General features: G+C 40.4%; 2 protein-coding genes across 8 annotated transcripts in view; one reads left to right on the top strand and one right to left on the bottom strand.

The window, feature by feature from the left end:
* Window positions 1-341: 341 nt before the first annotated feature.
* pomk (protein O-mannose kinase) lies at window positions 342-15,140 on the bottom strand. 6 transcript variants are annotated; one of them, XM_025909239.1, is made up of 5 exons: window positions 15,032-15,140; window positions 8,608-8,780; window positions 3,733-8,351; window positions 2,803-3,084; window positions 342-1,845 (listed from the first exon to the last, which is right to left on the bottom strand). In XM_025909239.1, exons 4-5 carry the CDS (start codon window positions 3,082-3,084, stop codon window positions 1,075-1,077), a joined length of 1,053 nt encoding a protein of 350 aa, XP_025765024.1. In that variant the 5' UTR covers window positions 3,733-8,351; window positions 8,608-8,780; window positions 15,032-15,140; the 3' UTR covers window positions 342-1,074. The 6 variants fall into 6 exon arrangements, with proteins under 6 accessions (XP_025765024.1, XP_025765025.1, XP_005466197.1 ...); XM_025909240.1 differs by having other exon boundaries at window positions 3,733-6,430; XM_005466140.3 differs by lacking the exon at window positions 3,733-8,351 and having other exon boundaries at window positions 15,032-15,139.
* Window positions 15,141-15,276: 136 nt separating this feature from the next.
* Window positions 15,277-22,160, top strand: part of pam (peptidylglycine alpha-amidating monooxygenase) — a 49,614-nt gene continuing 42,730 nt past the window's right edge. For both annotated transcript variants that reach the window (XM_019360967.2, XM_013267791.3), the window contains exon 1: window positions 15,277-15,406. The gene's annotated coding sequence lies outside the window, so the exon portion shown is untranslated. The remainder of the gene's footprint in view (window positions 15,407-22,160) is intronic.

Here is a 22,160-nt window from a genome sequence, read left to right as displayed (position 1 = left end):
CACTGGTAGAACAGCCATTTTCAGATCTCTCCAAAGAAGTTCATTAAGGTTCAAGTCTGGGCTGTGGTTGGTTCACTCAAGGACATAACTCAAGATAACAAAGGAACTCCTTTGTTATCTTAGCTGAGCACTTAGGGTCATTGTCCTCTTGCAAGATGAACATTTAACCCCAGTACACAGACCAGAGCACTCCAGAGCAGGTTATCATTAAGTCTGTACATTGCTGCATTAATCTTTCCCTTGACCCTGGGTACTCTCCCAGCTCCTGGTGAATAACATCTAGCACCAGCATGCTTCACTATGGTAATGGCCAGTGATAAGTTGCCATTTAGGGCAATGAGTTCAATCTTTGATTCATCAGCCAGACATTTTTGTTTTTCTTGTTTTTTGAGTGTCCTTCAGGTGCCTTTTTGCATACTCCAGGCATGCTATTGTGCCTTTTAGTGAAGAGTGGCTTCTGTCTTGCAGATGACAGAGGCCATCATGTAAATGTGCTCATTGGGACTTTCAAAGCTGCAGAAATCTTTTTCGTACCGTTCTCCAGATCTATGCCTCAACACATCCCTGACTTCGAGGACTACAGACAATTCTTTGGACTTTTTTTCTTGGTTTGTGCTCCGACATGCACTATCAACTATGGGACCTTATACAGACAGGTGTGTACCTTTCCAAATCATGTCTAATCAACTGAATTCACCACAGGTGGACCTCAGTCAAGTTGTAGAAACAGCTGACAAATGATTAATGAAAATAGAATGCAGCTGAAATCAATTTTGATTGATACTGCAAAGGCAGTGAATACTTATACACTCCAAGAATTTCAAGGAAAACTTAAAAAAAAAAAAAAAAAAAACTGCCCTTATGGGGTATTATGTATAGAATTTCGAGGTGAAAACTCCATGGTATGCCCTGGCTGATATTATTAAGAACTCCAGCTCTATCATCAGCTTTCTAAACAGACAGAAATATTTGCTGAAAGACTGACAGACAGAACAAGTGAAGAGCATTTATTAAAGTACATGAGATAGCCAATTGTTCTTGTATATTGATAGTCTCTTCAAATGAGGCATTACTCTAAAGCATATCTCTAAACCCAGCACTGTCTCGTACCATGCTGCTGTAGACTGATTTGTAAACCTTCAAAACATCAAAAGCTGAAGGGCGGTCGTTGGGATCCTTCTTCTTGCACTTCTCATGGATCTGAAAAAGATGGAAATGGACTAAATCCCCGCCAGGTACCTTTCCCATAAGGAACCACGTCACATCCGGGATCTTCCAAATATCGGTCTTCTCATCATACTCTGGCATGAGATTGTCTGAAAATGGCTTTCCATTGTTTCTGAATGGCCATAGCTGCTCTGGGGCAACAAAATCTCCAATGAGCTCCCGATGGCCACATTTCACTAACAAGTTTCTGGACATATCCACTTCAGGAAGTGCATCAAGGTCATTCACTACTAGATGAAAGTCATTTGTCAGTAGAAATTGGGACAGAGTTTTCTCAAGGCTGTTTGAATCGCACATAACTCGTCGCCCAACTGGACTGTTATGAAGGTAATGGAGGATAGTGACGTAATCTATAGCTAGCCTCAGCCGCATCTCCCAATTGTTGTGTTGCTTGTGCTGCTCTTTTTCAAGAATACCATCTAGATTAAGCAGTGAGCCAAACGGGTGGTGTTCTGTCAAAATGATGTGCTCTTCAAGGCAAAACCCCACCAACTGAACCACCTGGGGGCTCTGCAGGGCCTGTAACATTGACAATCCATGGAGAAAATCCTCCAAGTAATTGAGAGATGATAGCCTTGACAGAGCTACCTTCTGACCTCTCCACTCTGCCAAATAAACCTGAGGAAAGAAAACCAAATAGATGAGATTCACAAGGTCTACTGACTGTTGCCAATGATAAAACTTCATATTTTTAACAAAATCTGTATTTTTAACTGTACAAACCTGCCATATATTACTTTATGACATAATCAATTATTTTAGCTTGATTTATGCTTTTTTTTCTTTTTCTTTTTGTATGTCCTGTCCGACACGGTAGCAATCAGAATCAGAATTATTGCCTGAAGGCCAAGAAAAATGCCCAACAGATTTATTTTACCAAGTAGAGCATTACAGCTTTTGCTATACTGGTCCACTTGATTGACATATTTTATTCAATCTTATTATTATTATTATTATCAATTTTATTTTATTACAATAAAATAAAATAAAATAAAATAGCAGCTCCCCTGTTGACCCTCATAGGCACTCCCAGTCCCCAGAATCCATCAAGAGCAGGGGGCCCAGGCGACTCAGACACGGGCCCACAGCAGTAGCACCACAGAGCCCCACAGAGTATGGGGCGACCCACCCGACTCCACTGCAGAGGTAAATTACACCCACTCCAACATTCAGTGAACTCCCAGACTACACGAGACAATAGATATCTAGATTGGGTTCATCCTCCACCTCTGCACCTCCTCAAGAGGCACTCTCAAGAGCTCATGAGAGATTTATGCTTTTTCATGGCAATGAGTGTGAATGTTACAATTAAGTTACAAGCAATATGCCCTAAATCTTTACATTAACATTAAACAATGTGGGACCTGTATAACATCAGTGTGCTTTGTATTTTGTTGTGACATATTGTCCAGTGTCACAACTATAATATAATTTGTTCATTTGTTATATAATATGATAAAGTTGCTAAAGTCACAATGGGAAATGGGGAATTAACATGGAATCTTTTGACATTACATTTATTTGATACACATACAAACTTAGCCAATACACATATATATGTAAAAGTCTGTCTACCTTCTTTACTGCTCCCTGGCCAATCAGCTTCAGCTCATGTACTTCAGCGTTTATTTGTGAACACTGGAGCCAGGCAGTGCAGTTTTTCATGGTTGGCATTTTAAAGTGTTGAGGCACACAGCCCACAAGAGGTGAAACTTGCTGCAAACCAGGCTGATACACAGAGTCCAGATAGAGGTAAATGAATATATTGGTAAGGAGGAAAGCAGCAGCACATATTCCAACTACTGGAATAATGTAGGCCACGGTAGTCCTGCTGCGCTGACCCACAGTGCCCTGCATCTAAAATAAAAAGAGAAATGACAAAAGGGATATTGTAAATGTACTAATTACAGCTACTGATATTAAAGACTAGCATAACACTAGAGCTGCCACGATTAGTCGACTAGTCACGATTACGTCGACTATCAAAATCGTCGACGACTGATTTAATAGTCGACGCGTCGTTTGAAGCTTTGTAAGATCACAAAAGACGCAGGAATAAGTAGTAGGATTTAAAAGTGTAATAACGGACTGAAACAGAAGATGGCAGCACTGCATGTAAAGGATGCCAGCTGCCGTTAAACCCCGAAGAAGAAGAAGCTGTGTCCCAGAATTCATAGTGCGGCCCAGCGCAGTTGTCAACAATGGCGGCAGCTAGTTAGTTTTAATATTACTCTTATTATTCTTTCTGGGTCACAAAATAAACGTTTAACATATTTTCAAGCTGTAAGTTTTACGTCCAATCGATGCATGATCTGATTAGTCGACTAATCGCAAAAATAATCGGTGACTAGTCGACTATCAAAATAATCGTTTGTGGCAGCCCTACATAACACGAGGCTGAAAAGCAGTATTTTCCTGCCTCCTTTAGTTAAATGTTACAAGCATGTCTTATTTTCACACCCTTTGGCCATTGTTGTCAGAGGTATATTGTGTGGTCAGCTGTACCTGCTGTGTAGCCTTGACAATGATGTGTAGTGGTCCTGTGGTACCATCCTGGTTAAAGTACTAAATGTTGGAAAATCGTTTTTCTTTAAAGATTTTCAGGAAAAATATCCACTAGCCTATCTATTTTTGTTATTCTCCCAGCATTAACAAATGTAAGGAAGTAACAAATGACTTACTTTAAAATGGTGAACACACCTTCATTCATTTCAGTGTGCTCACCTTTATTACTGGGAATAAATCCAAAACAAATCTATAACTGGGATAGAGGTAATGTTCTTTATCACTCTATCGTGGCTCAAGAGATAGGAGTTCGCCTTGTAATCGGAAGGTTGCCGGTTCGAGCCCCAGCTTGGACAGTCTAGGTCGTTGTGTCCTTGGGCAAGACACTTCACCCGTTGCCTACTGGTGGTGGTCAGAGGGCCCGGTGGCGCCAGTGTCTGTCAGTGCGCCCCAGACTACTGTTTAGTCTGGCTAAAGATGAAACAAGACAGATGGGCACAAGCAACACATTCCATGCAAAGTAACTCAGCTGATGTCAGACAAGTATGAAACATCTACAATATAATTGAGTATATCATGCAAATCCTCTTGAATATAATTATTAAAACATTTCTGTCAAATTTCTCATGTACATTAACAATGACCTTTCAGGATAAACACAAACAAGTCACAAACCATGAAAAAAAAAGAAAAATAGCAATAGTTGCACCCTTTTGCACATCCTCTACAGCAGCGGTCCCCAACCTTTTTTGCGCCACGGATTGGTTTAATGTCAGACAATATTTTCACGGACCGGCCTTTAAGGTGTCGCGGATAAATACAACAAAATAAAATGATACGGCCAAGACAAAAACTGTGGTATTTTGTAAATATAATAATAAAACGCGAATTCACTCTGTAATTGTGTAACTTTATTAGCAGCGTCCTCCTGAAATGTGCCAACAACATTGAGTCCCGCTGCTCTACAGAGAAAATAACAAATTTTTACAGTTTAGAGTAAAATATCAATCATGTATATTTAATCTCTGTAATATTCTGGATATTTATAATTGAGCTATTTGCATATATTAAAGCTATTCCTTATTTTTTGTAATATATTGAATTGTATTTAATTTAGTACAGTCTGTTACTGTTTTTATTGTCTTGGAGCAACTGTAAGCACATAATTTTCTTGGGGAATAATAATAAAGTATTCTGATTCTGATATTGTGTCCCAAATGTTATGTAACCATCTGCCACCAGATGGCGTGTTATTGAGATACGCCTGGATCTATTAATCTCTGCTTCATGTTTTTGTGAACACTATTAGAATGAGTTTGCAGACACCGGCAGCTGAAATTAGTTTTCTCCAAAAGGTGGATGGGCACTCCCTTAGCGACAGAGTGAGGCATTCACTCATTATGGAGGGGTTCAGAGTAGAGCTGCTAGTCCTCTACATCACATGGAGATGGCTAGGGTAGTTCTCTCATAAGTAGGGTGTTCCAACTGAGCATGTCCTACCAAGAGGAGGCCCCGGCATAGACTCGGGACAACACGGGAGAGATTACATTTATCGGCTGGCCTGGGAAAAGCTTGATGATTCCCTGGATAATTTGGAGGAGGTGGCGAGAGGGAGGCCTGGGCTTCCCTGCTGCCGCCTCTGGAATTCAGATACGTGGAAGAAAATGGCTGGATGATTTCTTGTTTTGTTGTTTTAGAATTTTAGTTTTACTGAAGTGGTTGTTATGAACTTTTAAACAGCATGCATCATTCACAATGAACGCCACAATGAGCCACACTTTTCCAATGTTAATTTGTCATATTTTAATAGTACATGAACACCTTTTGTAGTAACATGTTTTCATATCATATTTAACATCGGTTTGTTTTAAGTGTTCTTTGTTGTTGTCTGTCTGGAGTATAACGTACAATTGATGTACGTTGATAATGCATGATGGAAGGTGTCGTACAGTTAAGCGGCATGATTCATTTATTGAAGAATGTGATTAATGGTTTAAAAAGCATTTGTTATTAATTTTTGACATTTTTCTTTAAACGGTTCTTAAATTTAACTGAGTGTTTCTTTAGACTTGTTGGTTAGTCCAACTTTTTTTACGGTTAGTCGATTAAGAAATTAGAATCATCGTTAATCGTCAGTGCACCCCAGGGCAGCTGTGGCTACGATGTAGCTTGCCATCACCAGTGTGTGAATGTGTGTGTGAATGGGTGGATGACTGCATGTGTAAAGCGCTTTGGGGTCCTTAGGGACTAGTAAAGCGCTATACAAATACAGGCCATTTACCATTTAATCTTTGGTATGAATGAAAATAACTAAAACAACTAGTTCTAATAACTACATACTCTAAATTAGTCAAATGGAAACGTACACCTGGAGAACTAGTGCCAGGAGAACAACCTCCTCCTAAACGTCAGCAAGACAAAGGAGCTGATTGTGGACTTCAGTACAAAGCAGGCGAGGAATTACGAGCCCCTAAACATCAGTGGCGCGCCAGTGGACAGAGTGGATAGCTTCTGATACCTGGGATTCCACATGACTCAGGACCTGTCATGGTAATGTCACATTAACACTCTGGTTAAGAAAGCCTGTCAGTGTCTCTTCTACCTCAGAAGACTTAGAGACTTCCATCTCCCGCTGAGGATGCTTAAGAACTTTTACTCCTGCACCACTGAGAGCATCCTGATGGGGAAACATCTGCACCTGGTATGGGAACAGCACCAATCAGGACAGACGAGATCTTCAAAAAGTGGTCCATCTATACTAAGCGGTGCAAGACCAAAGCCAGGAAGATTATGAAGTTCGCTCTCATCTCAACAATGGACTCTTCTCACTTCTGAGTTCTGGGAAGCGCTTCCACTCCCTTAAGGCCAAAACAGAGAGAATGAGGAGGAGTTTCTTCCCTCAGGCTATTCGGTCCCTGAACCATGTGTAGACTGGACTCTCTCTCATTACTATACATCAGGAACTATTTATTCCACTGCAAACTGTTACTCTGCACACTGTTTATTTGCAAAGTCTCTACTTGCACACTTAATTTTTTTTTTTAATTATTATTTTTTAAACCTTCAATTTTATTGTACATTTTTTACAGTTAAGTTTTAAATTTTACATTTGTATATTATCTAAATTACTTGCTAGTTTAGTTTTATGTTTACTTTTATGTCTACGTTTAGCTTTTTTTATGGTTCGGCATTGCACAGCAACAAGCATTTCACTGCATGTCGTATTATGTAAAATTGTGTATGTGACAAATAAAATTTGAATTTGTATTTGTATATCTGAGACACTTTTCCATAGGGTCTAACCACAACATGTTTTTTCACAGGGTCTAACAAAAACCACTCAACCAAACATAAACTTGTTTGAATGAGTATTTCAAACAGGCTATTGTAAGCAGAAACTGATGAATATGGGGGCCACCTACTTAGTGAGGATAAAAGTGGGACTGACCACCCGGGCCCTAAAGGTGAGAGAGGCCCTTGCACGACTGGAACCAAAAGTTTGTTTTGGAGGCAGTATCGCCTATATCGTCTGCCAAAACTAAGAATGTAGTGTGAACGGCAAAGCAGGAGGACAGAACAAAATGGAAACGGAGATTTAAAAATATACAAAAACAAATAAAGTTAAATGCAGTCTGTGCAAAGCTGTGCTTTTGTTCCAAAACAGCAATAATTCAGTGTACGAGCATTTAAAATGCTGAAGAAGCTTCTCAAATAAGAAGTAAAACGTCTTCAAGACACTTAAAGAAGTCTGGTCGCTTTTCTTTCCAAGCTCCTTAGATTACCATGAACCTACACAGACATATAAACGCTGTTACTCTTTGTACAGTAATGTTTATGTTAGCTATCCTGTTAGAAATATCCCAGGATGATGCTTGATAACTGAACATCATTACAGTTTTGTTAGCTAATGAGTGAAATGCGATATTAAACCATCAAAAAGGGGTTGCTATACTGTCTCCTAGTTTGTTTGTTTTCCCCTAACATTAATATATATAGCATTTCTTCTGAATAGTAAACTCTTCTACCTAACGTTAGGTAGTTGATCTGTGGGTTGAACAATATCAATAATTCGGAAACTTGTTACACTGGATTAGAAAAAAAATCTTTTTGATTTAATTTGAAGCTTTTATTTGAACTTATGGACAGAAGCCATTTTTGATTTCCCGTTTGCACTATTTTTTTTGTTTAAATAATACTAGAACTTTAATTTGTACAATCTAACATTTTTATTTATTTCATTTTATTCTGACAGTCTTATTGAGTAATGTTAAAAATACATTTGATTATTTTCAAATTGCTATGTTTCCTGGATCATAATTTTAATTTTCTGTGAGACGAGACAACAGTGAGATTATTAACAGGTGGGCAGACTGGAGCCTAGAACAGGAGGTTTGCCCACAGGAAGCGGAGATAAGAATTATTGAAATAATACTTGACTAATTGACTAATCAAAGAAAAATTGGCAGCTTAGTTGATTGCCAAAATAATATTTAGTTGCAGCCCTGATTTCAAGTCTTATAAATGACGCATTTGGACTCGGCTTTACAGCACAGCTAATTTGGTATATCCATGTGACCACTAATACAAACCCCTCTACATCATGTCTTTCCTGAAAAGAGCTAAATCGGAAAGAAAATAAAGAAAGAGGAGAAAAAGCAAACCAAAGAATGTCAGGGGTTACATTTCTTTAAAAAGGCAGGTGACCAGAGCACAACTAACAGGTTAAGAAGGTTAAGCCATCAGCAGTTGTCAAAGACAATGATCCAGTGTCAGATGAGACAATAATATGCCAGAAGTATTTGCACATGTGCCAACACACGCATATGAACTCGAGTGACATCCCATTATTTATCTATAGTGTTTATGTCAGCCCACCTTTTGCAGCTATAACAGCCTCAGGTCTTCTGGGAAGGCATTCCACAAGGTTTAGGAGTGTGTTTATGGAAATTTTTGACCATTTTTCCAGAAGCACATTTGTGAAGTCAAGCACTGATGTTGGACAAGATCGCCTAGCTCACAGGCAGGCTCTAATTTATCCCAAAGGTGTTCTATCAGCAAAAAAAGCAAAAAAACCCATACAGAAAGTCACTTACACAACGAGGAATGATTTATTTTGCATTTGTCAGTTCTAATGAAACAGGCAAACACACAACATAATTTGACTGCTGTATATAGGAGGAGAAATAATTTATTCATACCCTGCCAAATTTTTGAGTCTGGTCACTTAAAAAAAAACTATTTGTACGACAGTATCATATTAATGAAGATAGACAGAATATCAATCAAAAACCCAGAAAAAAACAGACTAATGAACTGTTTATACACCAACTATTTAATATAAATATATTTGTTAAAAAGTCTGCAGAGTTTGAAATTTCCCCATATGTCAATCCTGTATTGCAGATTGACATACTGCAGTTTGTGACATACTGTAGTGTGCAATGATTTTATATATTTCAATAAGTTATGTATATGTAATTCTTAGAAATGTAATCTTTATTTTGTCTTTGTTACGCTTATAGAGAAAATGCTCATTATACTGCTTAGTAAAAGCAGCTGAACAAGCTGAAACACTAAAATTACAGTTCCTTAGCTGAATAGGCCTGATAACAGTGTGTTAAAATACTAAAACTTGTTCAATGAAATGACATACAAAGGCATAAAAATAGGCATTTAAAAGTTAGAGATGACATAGAGAGGGGGACATAATTATTTGAGTCTCTTCTGAACAACAAAAGGCTATAAATTTTTATGGTAGATTCATTTTAATTGAGCAAAAATCCAGAACAAACACAATACATAGCAGTTCTAAGTTTCATTGGATGTCAATGAGTGAAATAAATAAAAAGATCCTTTAAAACCAAGCCAGAATTCTGGCTCCCACAGATTTATTCTGACCTCAAACCCCATCCCCATTCCCACCTCTCCATCTCCATAGACAAAGAGCTGTCAAAGGACGTCAAGGACAAGGTTGTAGACCTGCACAAGGCTGGAATGGGCTACAAAATCCCCCAAGAAGCTTGGTAAGAAGGTGACAACTGCTAGTGAGATTGTTTGGAAATGGAAAGAAAAAGAAAATGACCTTGGACTCCAGAACTAGTCTCCTGCAGAAGGGCTAAAATCTGCGATGGGCATTCTTTTATACCCTGAGCATTCTTGGGTTGCTGCTAGTACCATGTGGTTTTTACCATAGACAAGAGCGTTGCTTCCCTGTATCTTTGGGTCAGGTGACTGTCATTTGCGCTTCTTTGCCTACATTCCCTACCGGGAGACTTAATGCTTACATTGGCAATGACAGTGATACCTGGAGGGGCGTTATTTGGAGCAACAGCCTGTCTGACCTGAACCCAAGTGTTTTATTATTCAGCTACTGTGCAATTCACAGTTTGTCCATAGTGAACACCAAGATCAAACATAAGGATGTCGTGGCCAGGAAATGCCTCTGTGTTCCTCCGGATAAGCTGGAGGAGGTGGCTGGGGAGAGGAAGGTCTGGGCTTCTTTGTTTATGTTTCTGCTCACACATCGGTATGGAACGCCTATGGAACGCCAGGACTGCCATAATGAATTACTTAAATACACCATTAAATAATTAATTAAATGTGGCAATAATTAATTAAAATGGGAATTAATTAATTAAATACATAGTTATGACACATGTAATTAATTAATTATTGACACATTTAATTAATTATTTATGTATTTCACATTTTAATTAATTATTGACACATTTAATTAATTAATTATTGACACATTTAATTAATTATTTGTGTATTTCACATTTTAATTAATTATTGACACATTTAATTAATTATTTCATGATATATTTATTTATTTCATTTTGGCAGTCCTGGCGCCTGGCTCTCATCATGAATTAATTTTATCTGTCAGCCTCACGCATCAAACTCAGGGGGCGGGGTTAACGCTGATCGACTCAAAACCATTGGTTTGGCCTGGTGGCCATTGTTTTTAGCCCACAACAACCGGCAGAACTGAACTTTGAAAAACCCTGTTTGTGTGTCACCAAATACCGTTTTAATATTTTTTTAGCCGAGAATGTAGTGGTTTAATCTTCATATGTCTGGTCGGTTTGTCAAGATACAGCCTCTTTGCAAAAGTGCTTCGATGATTTCGGAGATGTCTGCCCAGTCTCACGGCAAAGCGTGGGATAGACCCGCTCGCCTCGCAAGCAATCGAGCTGTTGTTACCGCCGACAAAGCGCAGGCCCCGGTACACAGCTGTAATAACCCCCGCTGACACTGACTTCTTTTACTGAGGTTATATTTATCGGGGTTTTATTTCCTGATGTTCTTATGTGTCCTACGTGTTTCAGTCGCCAATTCTGAATTATAACTAACATTAAAAACATGTTTAAGGAGGAGAGCAAATAAATTCGATTAACAGCTGATCTTTGGGTTTTTGTTCAGTAATCAGCGTGACCTGCATATAAACGCATAAAAGAAATAACGTTGGTGTTTCCGTCATGTAGTAACTGCTGGCTTTAACTGTACAAAGGTTGTTCGACACTATGAAACACATACACACTTCATGATATTCGGCTAATATCTTTATTGTGAATATTAATCATGAGGGTAAATGGCCCTGTACACCATGGAGCGAGGTCAGCATATCCACGATATCTTCAGCTCTATGAGTTAACCCAGAGTTTCCCAGCTGACTAATCTGACGGTCATTTACGAATATGTCACGGGTCATATCAATATGATTTTACAGAAAATCATCCTTATTAGCCTACTGCCAACTATTCCAGAGACGTGAAAATCTACAGCATAAATAACACAAAAATATAGCAGTCTAACGTAACACTGTAACAGAGATGAACCGTCAGTTTGTCGCAGATCAAAGTGGAATGAAAGTGATTGGTTGAACAGGTGTTCGTGATCTGTGTTTTCTGCATTTTCATCAGCGTCAGAGACTCAGCAGCAGATTAGAATAACAGTTATACATTTAATAAATCACCAAATTAATACACGATCGAACCTGTTCCGACAATTTGAGTTTGTGTTCCCTCAGCTGCAGACTGGCTGCTTTTTAAATGTTTGAGAGGAAGATTAGATATAAAGCAAACATCAAACATAGACTCAGTCTGCGTTCACATTTGATATGAGGCCAGGACGGATAATGGCTATGTCCTGTTTTAAGATCATATATGTAAAATTGTTGTCTGACCTGCGTCGATCCAGACGCTCAGAGTCCGTGGTTACCATGGTTACTGCATAATCAGCTGTAATTTAAACAGCTGGCACAGCGGAAACCCACCGAAACATGGGTGTTTATGTTGTTCATTGCAAAAGAACCGTCTGAATGGTTAACTGAAGTTAACTTGGATAAATTATAGTTAAGGAGTATCACAGATAACGCCCACGTGAGCTGTGTGACTGTTCACCACTACACTGAAATAAGTAGGTTATTACTGAAATACACAATACACAAATACAAATACACTCCCTATTTATATCAGAAACTATGATATAAATAGGGAGGTCCTATTAAGATGTTTAGTTTTAAAGGACACCTTCCTGCCTTTAGTCTCATTCATGAGCAGTATTAGTTTTCTTCTAACATCCAGAAGTCTGCACGATGTGTTTCATAGTTTGTAACAAGCCTTTGACAGTTAAACATAATAGGACCGAAAAATCAAAAAAAAAAAAAAAGAAAAAAGAGAGAAAAAAAAAAAATCACACAAATTATATGTTAACCTAATTTATTTTTAGTTAAGTAAACTCTAAAAATTCTAACAGACAGCTGGTGCTTAGAATACAGTTGAATAACTATTAAAAAACAGATTATATAATGCCCAGGTTGCAGTCTTCATGATGAACATGCTGTTGCAAACTCTGCTCCTCTCGGTGGAAATGCGCCTTCTTCCTCTTTGTATAAAACATTTTAAAAGTCAGTTTAATCTCAAAATTCACTGTTAAATCCGGATTTAACAGTGAATTTTGAGATTGAATTTGAGATTGAATTTGAGTGTGTTTTGGATCCAAAACACACCAGATAAAGAAAAGCGAATGGTTCAGTCTAACACGGTGAACCATTAAACGTCTGTAAAACTATGCAGTTATGAAACGTAACTTTAACCTCAGCCAAACCGATTTGCTCAGTTGTAAATAAAACAGCGAAGTAAACGTGACCCGACAGACAAAACCTGAGTGAATTAAGTCCAGCGTTTAACCTCTGAGAGCTAAAACTTAGGTGAGGTTTCAAAGATGTGCCGGTGATTGGACATCAGCGGCTGATTCGCCGCTGATGTCCAGGTTCGCCTATAAAGCGCTCTGTAGGGAAACAAGCTCCAGCAGCTCTGCACTCGGGAAAAAAACTATATTTACTTATTTTGTGCAGAAAAATGCGCTGACATTGCGTTATATCGAGCACCGGCTGCCCAGTTAAACTGTGACTATCACCAGGTAACGTGGGCGTGTTTCTTGAATTAGCAGCAGGTGTTAAACAACTGCTGACAGGTGAGGAGGAGGATGCATGCAGGTAAACTGAGGGCCTGTTGAGCTGATCACTGGTGTCATCAGAAAAATGTCAGCTCGTTCTTTATGTTACAGAAGCACAGAGACACAAGACCAGGCGGAAAGAGACGATCGTTCGGTGAAAATGAGAATCTGCAAATGCAACATGTGGAACACGGAGAGTGGAATATGTAAACAAACCGGTTAACGTAACCCCCCTCCAAAACAAACAAATACACACAAAATAAACAGTTAAGCTGGAACACCGGGGCTGTGAGCTCGGTGCACTCTGTCAGCTGACTGTTAGCAGAGCTAGTGACATCTCTGAAAACATCTGAGCACTTTTGCAAACATGTTCTATGTTGACAACCTGACCAGACATGTGATGATTACGGCACGACATTCGCGGCTAAAACACTATTAAAAGTGTAGTTGGTGACAGAAAAACGGGGTATTTTAAAACTACACCACCACCATTGCTCCCTGTGATTTGAAATGCATTCTGGGATACCTGGCTGCCCCAAGTCTACACAAGCAATCGATTATCTAGGATCGACCTGTCTTGACTTACTTTGCACAGCAACCAATCAAATGTTAGAGAAGCTGCATGGCAGCGTTAACCCCGCCCACTTAGTTTGATGGGTGAGGCTGACAGATAAAATTATTTCAAGGAGAGAGATGAAGGGGACAAAAGTGCCAAAATGAATTAAATAAATAAATCATTAAATAATTAATTAAAAATGTCAATAATTATTTAAATGTGTTATTAATTAATTAAAACGGTCAATAATTAATTAAATGTGTCAATAATTAATTAAATGTGTCATTAATTAATTAAATGTGTCAATAATTAATTAATTACATGTGTCGTAAATATTTATGTAATTAATTATTTCCGATTTTAATTAATTATTGCCGCATTTAATTAATTATTTAATGGTGTATTTAATTAATTCATTATGGCAGTCCTGGCGTTCCATACATCGGTCCCAGACAAGCAGAAGAAAATGGATGGATAAATGGGTGGATGGACCATTTTGAACCATTACACTGTACCCTAGGAAAGCTAATTCTATTTGTTCATTCCTGCAAATAAAATATATCTTTAGTGAAGTCTTGTTCTGCTATTTTTTTTATACCACTGGAATCCTAAATACTTAATAAAAAAAAAGAAAATAATGCACTCTTTTATTTGGTACACCAAGAACAACTAATTTAATCATAAACTTATTGTAGACTATGGTATGCTGACAAACAAGGACTAACATATGGGGAGATTTCAAACTCTGCAGATTTATGGACATAATAAATTTTAATAAATGGTTGGTATATGACCACTAATTACCACCAAGTTTAAGTATCTAAAATCAAACAAAGAAACAAACAACTAAAAACCTACGACTAAAACAGTTTCTTTACTTGCAGAGGAAACAAACATTTTTTGTAAACACGGTTTAAGTTAAAGTATTTAAAAATGGACACGAGAACTATCATGCTTAAAGTATAATAATAAACCAACACTAAAGACCCCAAGTAATTAAATACCACAGCGGCAGGCACAAATTAGTGGCTTTTGAGCATGCGTAAGACTTTGACTACGTGCATTTCAGCGCGTGATATTCTCCGCACGGTTTTAAAATGGAACAAATGTGCAAATGTAAAATAATATCATGTTAAGTTATACTACAACAATGAGATGCAGCTAAATGGTGTCAGGCAGAGCAATCTTACGTTTAGCTAATGTAGAGCAATAACACAAGGAAGCCCACATAGAGGTGATGAAGCATATCTATTGATCAGCGTTATTTACGAAGATGCCTACCGTAACTAGGGTTCACATGGTGTTATGACTCAGGAGGCACTTTTGGCGATAGCAACATGTCTGCTACCCCATCCACCATCAGCCGTATCAAGAAAAAAACTTCCTTTCAAATTTCCAGAATAAAAGCACAGTAGTTCACCGAACTAAAAATGACTTACCCAAAATATTCAGTTTTTATTCTCCATATTAAAGTTTCAGGGGTTGCAGTAACTACAATGTGATGAAGCCTTTCTGAGCCTGTATGAAAATAATAAATAATGAAATGTCTGCTTTTACTCTGAAAAGTGAAAGTGTGGATGCCACTGCTTAGGCTCAAGGAAGCATAGGGTTATTACAATAACAGGCGAGTGGAAGACGCCGAGTGGAAGTGAGCAGGTATCTTTTCACCTTCAAAATTCATATCTTCAGAATATTTAATCAAGCTCTATAGTACTTTTGGTATTGTAGTGAAACGGATAACCTGACAAAAAACGAACCAGCTTAACAGATGGCGGGCGTTAGCTTATGTGGAAAACGGATATGAAAGTTGCCTTTTTAGTAACCTGATAAGGTAGACTAAGTTGTAGGAAACCCTTAGCTACCTTTTTCTTTAGATTTCGCTTGCTTAGATATAGGGTGAGGTATATGTATCGATTCGCTAAATCGATGCATTTTCTCTTTGTAGCTTCCGGTCTATGGTCAGGCGTGACATATGTTTAGTCGTATCGCCAGTGCTATTTTTGCATTATTAAAAACAAACGCTCAAACAATCAATCAAACAAATAAATAAAAATCATAAATCCTCACGTAATAGCTACACGCTTGTCGTTATAGGCACCGGCCAGCTGTCACGTCATAAAATGTATCTAAGAACGTGTCTACCCCTATGTTTCAATGATTTTTTGTTTTTTTTAAAAGATGCTTAATGTTAATATGTACGTAATAGTATACATGTGAAGATGTTCAGTAAGCCTTGCATTGTTTTTGACGTGTGAGAATAGCCCTGTTTCCATAGTTTCCTCCGTCTCCTGGGTTCTGATGTCAACAGAGCTTCCCCTTCGCACTCCTCCTCTGTTAAAGCCACCCTACTCTGTTATCTGTTAACAGATGATGAGTCACCAAGCAAGCAAAGCATCTCGGTTATTTTTCTTTCGCCATTAATAAGCAATCTCTGGGTTTCAAGTATGTTTCAAGTAGAGGAGAAAAGCAGTTTTTGTTGTTTGGATTTTGCCATAATGATGTTGTCACATTTAAGTCTTTGAGTACGTTCACTCATTTTTGTTTGCTAATAGGATTATTATGGACACATGAGCAATTTTATGTGCTTACATACAGAACTGTGCAAAAGTCTCGAACCACCAATTATTCCTACGTATTTTGTTTCGTATATAGGAAGTAGATATAGTGATTTATTGAAACATGTGCAAACATTGATGGAAATAATGAAAATAATAACACATGAAAAATTGAAAAAACTGTTTCAAAGCACGTTTTGCTACAAGCCTCATTCAGATTGGATTTTTTTACTATTTCTTAAGGACATGACTTTCAAACACTGTTCAGATACTGCTTTCTCTGAAAAACTCCGAAAGGCCTTCAGAAAGCATTTAGAACTATAGCTCTACATAAATTGCAAGAAAGTTTGACACACAGACACACACACAAGCTTGCCTAAAGATTTTCCTGATCCACTTGATCCACTTGATCCACTTCCAGCATATTCTTTTGGCATTTTGAATTTTAAGGCAAAATATCTCAAGCATTTTTTGTATAACGATTTACAAAATAATAATCATAATCATGTGTTACAATAAGATGCCACACAAATCATTTGTGCCACTCCAGAAATTAGTTCCTGTCCCCAATAAGGCCCCCTCAGCCTCCCTGGGAATGTCTATTCCAGGGTGCTGGAAAGTAGGGTCCGTCTGTTTGTTGAATCTCGGATACAGGAGGAGCAATGTGGTTTTTGTCCTGGTCGTGGAACACTGGACCAGCTTATTATCCTCTCGAGGATACTTGAGGGTGCATGACAGTTTGCCTAACCAGTCTACCTGTGTTTTGTGGATTTGGAGAATGCATTCGACCGTGTCCCTCGGAGTGTCCTGTGGAAGGTGCTAGGGGAGTATGGAGTGTTTGGCCCATTGCTACGGGCCATTCGATCCTTATACAACCGTTGCAAGAGCTTGGTCCGCATAGTTGGCAGTAAGTTGGACTCATTCCCAGTGGGTGATGGGCTCCGCCAGGGGTTCCCTTTGTCACCAATTCTGTTCACATTTTTTATGGACAGAATTTCTAGGCGTAGCAGAAGACTTTCACTTGTGTGGTCTCAGAATTTCATCTCAGCTTTTCGCAGATCATGTGGTTCTTTTGGCTTCACTGGGTGATGGCCTTCAGCTCACACTGGAATGGTTCGCAACTCATTGTGAAGCAGTGGGAATGAGAATCAGAACCTCCAAATCTGAGGCCATGGTCTTCAGCTGGAAAAGGATGGAGGACCCACTCCGGGTCAGGGATGAGTTCCTGCCCCAAGTGGAGGAGTATAAGTATCTTGGGGTTTTGTACACGAGTGACGGGAGAAGAGAGCGGGAGATGGACAGACGGATTGGTGCTGAAGCTGCAGTGATGTGGACCCTGTACCAGTCCGTTGTGGTGAAGAGAGAACTGTGGGTAGTGACCCAAAGCGATACAAGCGGCAGAAATGAGCTTCCTCCGAAGGGTTGCTGCTGGCCTCTCCCTTAGAGAAAGGGTGAGAGGTTCAGCCATCCGGAAGGGTCTCAGAGTAAAGCCGCTGCTCCTCCACATCAAAAGGAGCCAGTTGAGGTGGTTTGGGCATCTGACAAAGATGCTGCCTGGGGCGCCTCCTGGGTGAGGTGTTCTGGGACAGGTCATCTCCCGAGTCAGAATCCCGAAAGAGATACTGACTGACAGGGCCTCCTTGTCCCACCGCAAGGAGGCCCCGGGGCAGACCCAGGACACGCTGGAGAGATTATATCTCTCGGCTGGCTTGGGAGCACCTTGGTGTTCCTTCAGACAAGCTGGAGGAGGTGGCTGCTTAGGCTGCTGCTCCGACGACCAGGCCCCAGAAAAGCAAAAGAAGATGGATGGATGTACATGTTGTCCTTTTGTCCACCAGCGTTATTTAAACCTTCCTTTTGGTGCCTTTTTGGCCACCATCTGTGACATTCAGTAGTGGCTTCATTGTTTTGACACACACACACACACACACACACACACACACACACACACGTACACACGTAGTATGTAGTTTTAAGTCTGCTCTTCTGACTTGGTGAGAGTGCGTCTTGTGCTATGTCATCTAAAATCTGTCATTTTATTTGGACACATGGCATGCCCATCAACTCTGTTGGGTTAAATATTCAAAGAAGTCTTGAAAATGGAACAATATAGCAATTTGGTTACAGTTGCAGGATTCATTTTAGCAGTCAAAATGCCAATCACCGGTTTGGACTCAGGGGTTAGGGCTTTATATTGGACTATTGATCACACCATGTGGACATAACAACTTTGCCCTGCTAGTCTACTCACCTGAAATGAACTACTTTTTCATTGCTGTTAATTGTTTTGCTGCATTTGTTTGTATGTATGAATAATACTAATAAATTAGTACTTGCGTTGGACCAATGAGGCTATGAGTTAAGCAAGACATTTTGAGGAAGTCAGTGCATTTCAGACTGATGACATTAAAATACCACAATGACACTGGTTCTTAATTTAAAAAACAAAACAAAAAAAACCAACAAAAAAAACGGGGGCATGGGGGAGCATTTTAGTTTATCACTTTTGTGGTGATGATTGCATTATTTAGCTTGGATCTTTTGTTAGAGCTCATCAAACAACATAAGGCAGCACATGCTCATATTACAAAATCAACCATTATGTCCGCAAGACCGTTAGATGTCATATGTGACTTGGAGTGGGTTTAAAAAATCGATTTCCCCGATTCAAATTGATTTTAGTTTTTAAATAATGCAATATCGATGCAACAAATCCTGAATTGATTAAATGTACAAAAATATAACAAATATATATATATATATATATATATATCAGAAATAAAAAAAAATCTAAAAATAATATAAAAAATAAATATGCCCATGATAAATATGCAATGAATGACATAAATATATGTACAAATAAAAAGAATGTGTGCAAATTACTGGATATGCAGAAAGTCAGAAGATGAATATTGTGCAAAATGCCATTTATGGAGTGCATGTCATAGTTTCAATAAAGTGACAGTGAAGTGGTCAGTGTTCAGCAGTCTGATGCCCTGATGGAAAAAGCTGTCCCTCAATCTGCTGGTTCGGGACCAGATACTGCAGTACCTCCTGCCTGACAGAAGTAGTTTGAACAGTGACTGTGACTGGGGTGACCTGAGTCTTTGATGACCCTTCCTGCTTTCCTCAGGCACCGCTTTCTGTAGATGTCTTGGAGGGAGGGAAGCTCACCTCCAATTATCCTTTCGGAACACCGCACCTCTCTCCGAAGAGCTTTGCGGTTGTAGGCAGTGCTGTTGCCATACCAAGTAGTGATGCATCCAGCGAGGATGCTCTGAATGGCACCGCAGTAGAAGGTCCTGAGGATGCGGGAGCTCATGCCGAATCTGTTCAGTCTCCTGAGAAAGAAGAGGCGCCGCTGTGTCTTCTTCACTATTTTGTTCCTGTGAACTGGTCTTATCACCTTTGGTGATAAGACCTAGGGCTGTTCGATGTGACGATATATATCAGATGACGATATAAAAACGTCTATCATTTCCTATTATGCTATCGTTTGTTTCGTTGTGTTGTAAAATAAACTGTTTACAGCAATAGTTTTTCATCGTTTTGATGGTCTCTGTAGTGGCTATATTAATTTCTTAAAGTTCTCTCTTTTTCTTATATTTAATATAACCACACTACGGACAGACAAGCGCCTGTTTTTACGTGTTGTCGTTAGCAACAATGATGGTAAAACCATCGCATGGCTCCGCTGTCCGCTTGTTAGTTTTACACATAAACCTTTCACAATAAAGCTCAAGATCCTGTTGAGACTTTTCAAAATAAACTGAATCACTTGAAAGAGTATGCGGAGAGTTTACGGATGGGAAGCGAAAAAGAGCTGTCAGGTGCTAAAAAATAAACCTTAGACTCAAACTTTGAAAGAAAATGGTGGCCGTTACAACTTATGTCTAAAAATGCATCGGTTAAAACACTGGACTCCAGGTAAAGGACGCCCAGCTGAAAACACTTCACACAAGTGGAGTTGCCCGAGATTCACAGAATTTACAGAAAATGTTACATTTCTGTGATTTATATCGTTCTCAGGACGATAAATGTCTTATATTGGGATATGAGATTTTGGTCATATCGCACAGCCCTAATAAGACCCATCACTGTTGTGCTGTTGTGAAATGGAGTTCACACACACACACACACACACACACACACACACACACACACACACAGTTCTTTATAGCGAAATGCCACGTTTATTTTTAGTTTTTGTTTGTTGTGACAGTCCACAGTCTGGACAGCTCCAGTCTCAGCTGTTCCCAGCCTCCTCCCCGCTCCTCTCCCGTCTCACTAAAAGAGGGAAGAAATCATCATCAGACCAAACGCCACCAGCTGTGTTCTCACCTGCCTCTCCAGCACCGCCCCATTGAGCTCACTGCACTACTCCTCCCCTGCAGCCGAGCCCGAGACCACACCTCCGCCACACACCCCCACTGCCCAACTGAGGCCGGGGAGCCGTCTAGCCAAACCTACTCCCCACCCCCGCAAGCGAGAGAGGAAATCGGCCACAGCCATCTCTATGGACCACCTTGAACTTAAAGGGCTGCAAAGCCAGATACCACCGGGTGATCCGGGCGTTGGCATCCTTCATGCGGTGGAACCACTGCAGTGGGGCATGGTCCGAGCAGAGGGTGAAAGAGCGCCCCAGGAGGTAATAGCGAAGGGAGTCGACCCTCCACCGGATAGCCAGGCACTCCTTCTCTACGGTGCTGTACCATCTTTCACGCTCCATCAGCTTCTGGCTGATGTAAAGAACGGGACGGTCGGCCCCCCTTACCTGACAAAATGGCCCCCAGCCCTCTGTTCGGGGCTTCAGTCTGCAGAACAAAAGGGAGGGAAAAGTCAGGAGTGTGAAGAAGCAGCTCCCCACGGAGGTATTTTTTTTACCTGCACAAACGCTGCCTGGCACGGCCCCGTCCACCGAACCAGATCTGGAGCACCCTTCCGGGTGAGATCGGTCAAAGGGCTGGTCAGCTCCGCAAACCCCGGCACAAAACTGCGGTAGTAACCTGCCAGCCCCAGAAACCCTCTCACCCACTTTTTAGTCTTGGGGCGCGGGCAGGATGCGATAGCTGCTCTCTTCTCCACCTGTGGACGCACCTGCGTCCACAGGTGTACCTCCTCCGTCCAACCGCACACTTATTCGGGTTGGCCGTGAGCCCTGCCCTCCTCAGGGACTCCAGGACCGCGGCCACCTGCTGCACATGCTCCGCCCAGGTGTCACTGTGGATGATCACGTCATCCAGGTAGGCGGCAGCATATGCAGCGTGCGGACGCAGCACCCGGTCCATGACGCGCTGAAAGCGGCATGGGACGCAGGGGCTCCGAACAAACCAAACGGAAGCGTAACGAATTGGTACAAACCGTACGGAGTGGAGAAGGCCGTTTTTTCCTTGGACTCGGCAGACAAGGGAATCTGCCAGTAGACCTTGGTTAAATCCAGTGTCGTGAAAAAACGGGCCGTGCCCACCCGATCCAGGAGCTCGTCGACCTGGGGCATGGGATAAGCATCAAAGCGTGACACTTCTTTCACCTTGCGATAGTCGACACAGAACTGTATTGACCCATCCTTCTTCACCACAAGAACTATGGGGCTACACCAGGCGCTGTGCGACTATTCTATCACTCCCATTTTCAGCATTTCAGCCAATTCCCTCTGAACAATTTGCCGTTTATGCTCAGGAAGCCTGTAGGACTGTGAACGCACCGTCTCACCAGGCTGCGTTTCAAAATGATGCTCAATGAGAGACGTTCGGCCGGGCAGGGGGGAGAACACATCTGCAAAATGCTGTTGTAACACGACAACATCCACTCTCTGGGCCTGTGTGAGATGGTCATCATAAGGGAGGGAGGCGGGG

Source organism: Oreochromis niloticus, linkage group LG7 (genome assembly GCF_001858045.2).
Source record: "Oreochromis niloticus isolate F11D_XX linkage group LG7, O_niloticus_UMD_NMBU, whole genome shotgun sequence".
NCBI classification, from domain to species: Eukaryota; Metazoa; Chordata; class Actinopteri; order Cichliformes; family Cichlidae; genus Oreochromis; species Oreochromis niloticus.
The sequence above is the reverse complement of the archived record's forward strand: the minus strand, read 5'-3'. Positions and strand labels throughout refer to the sequence as shown.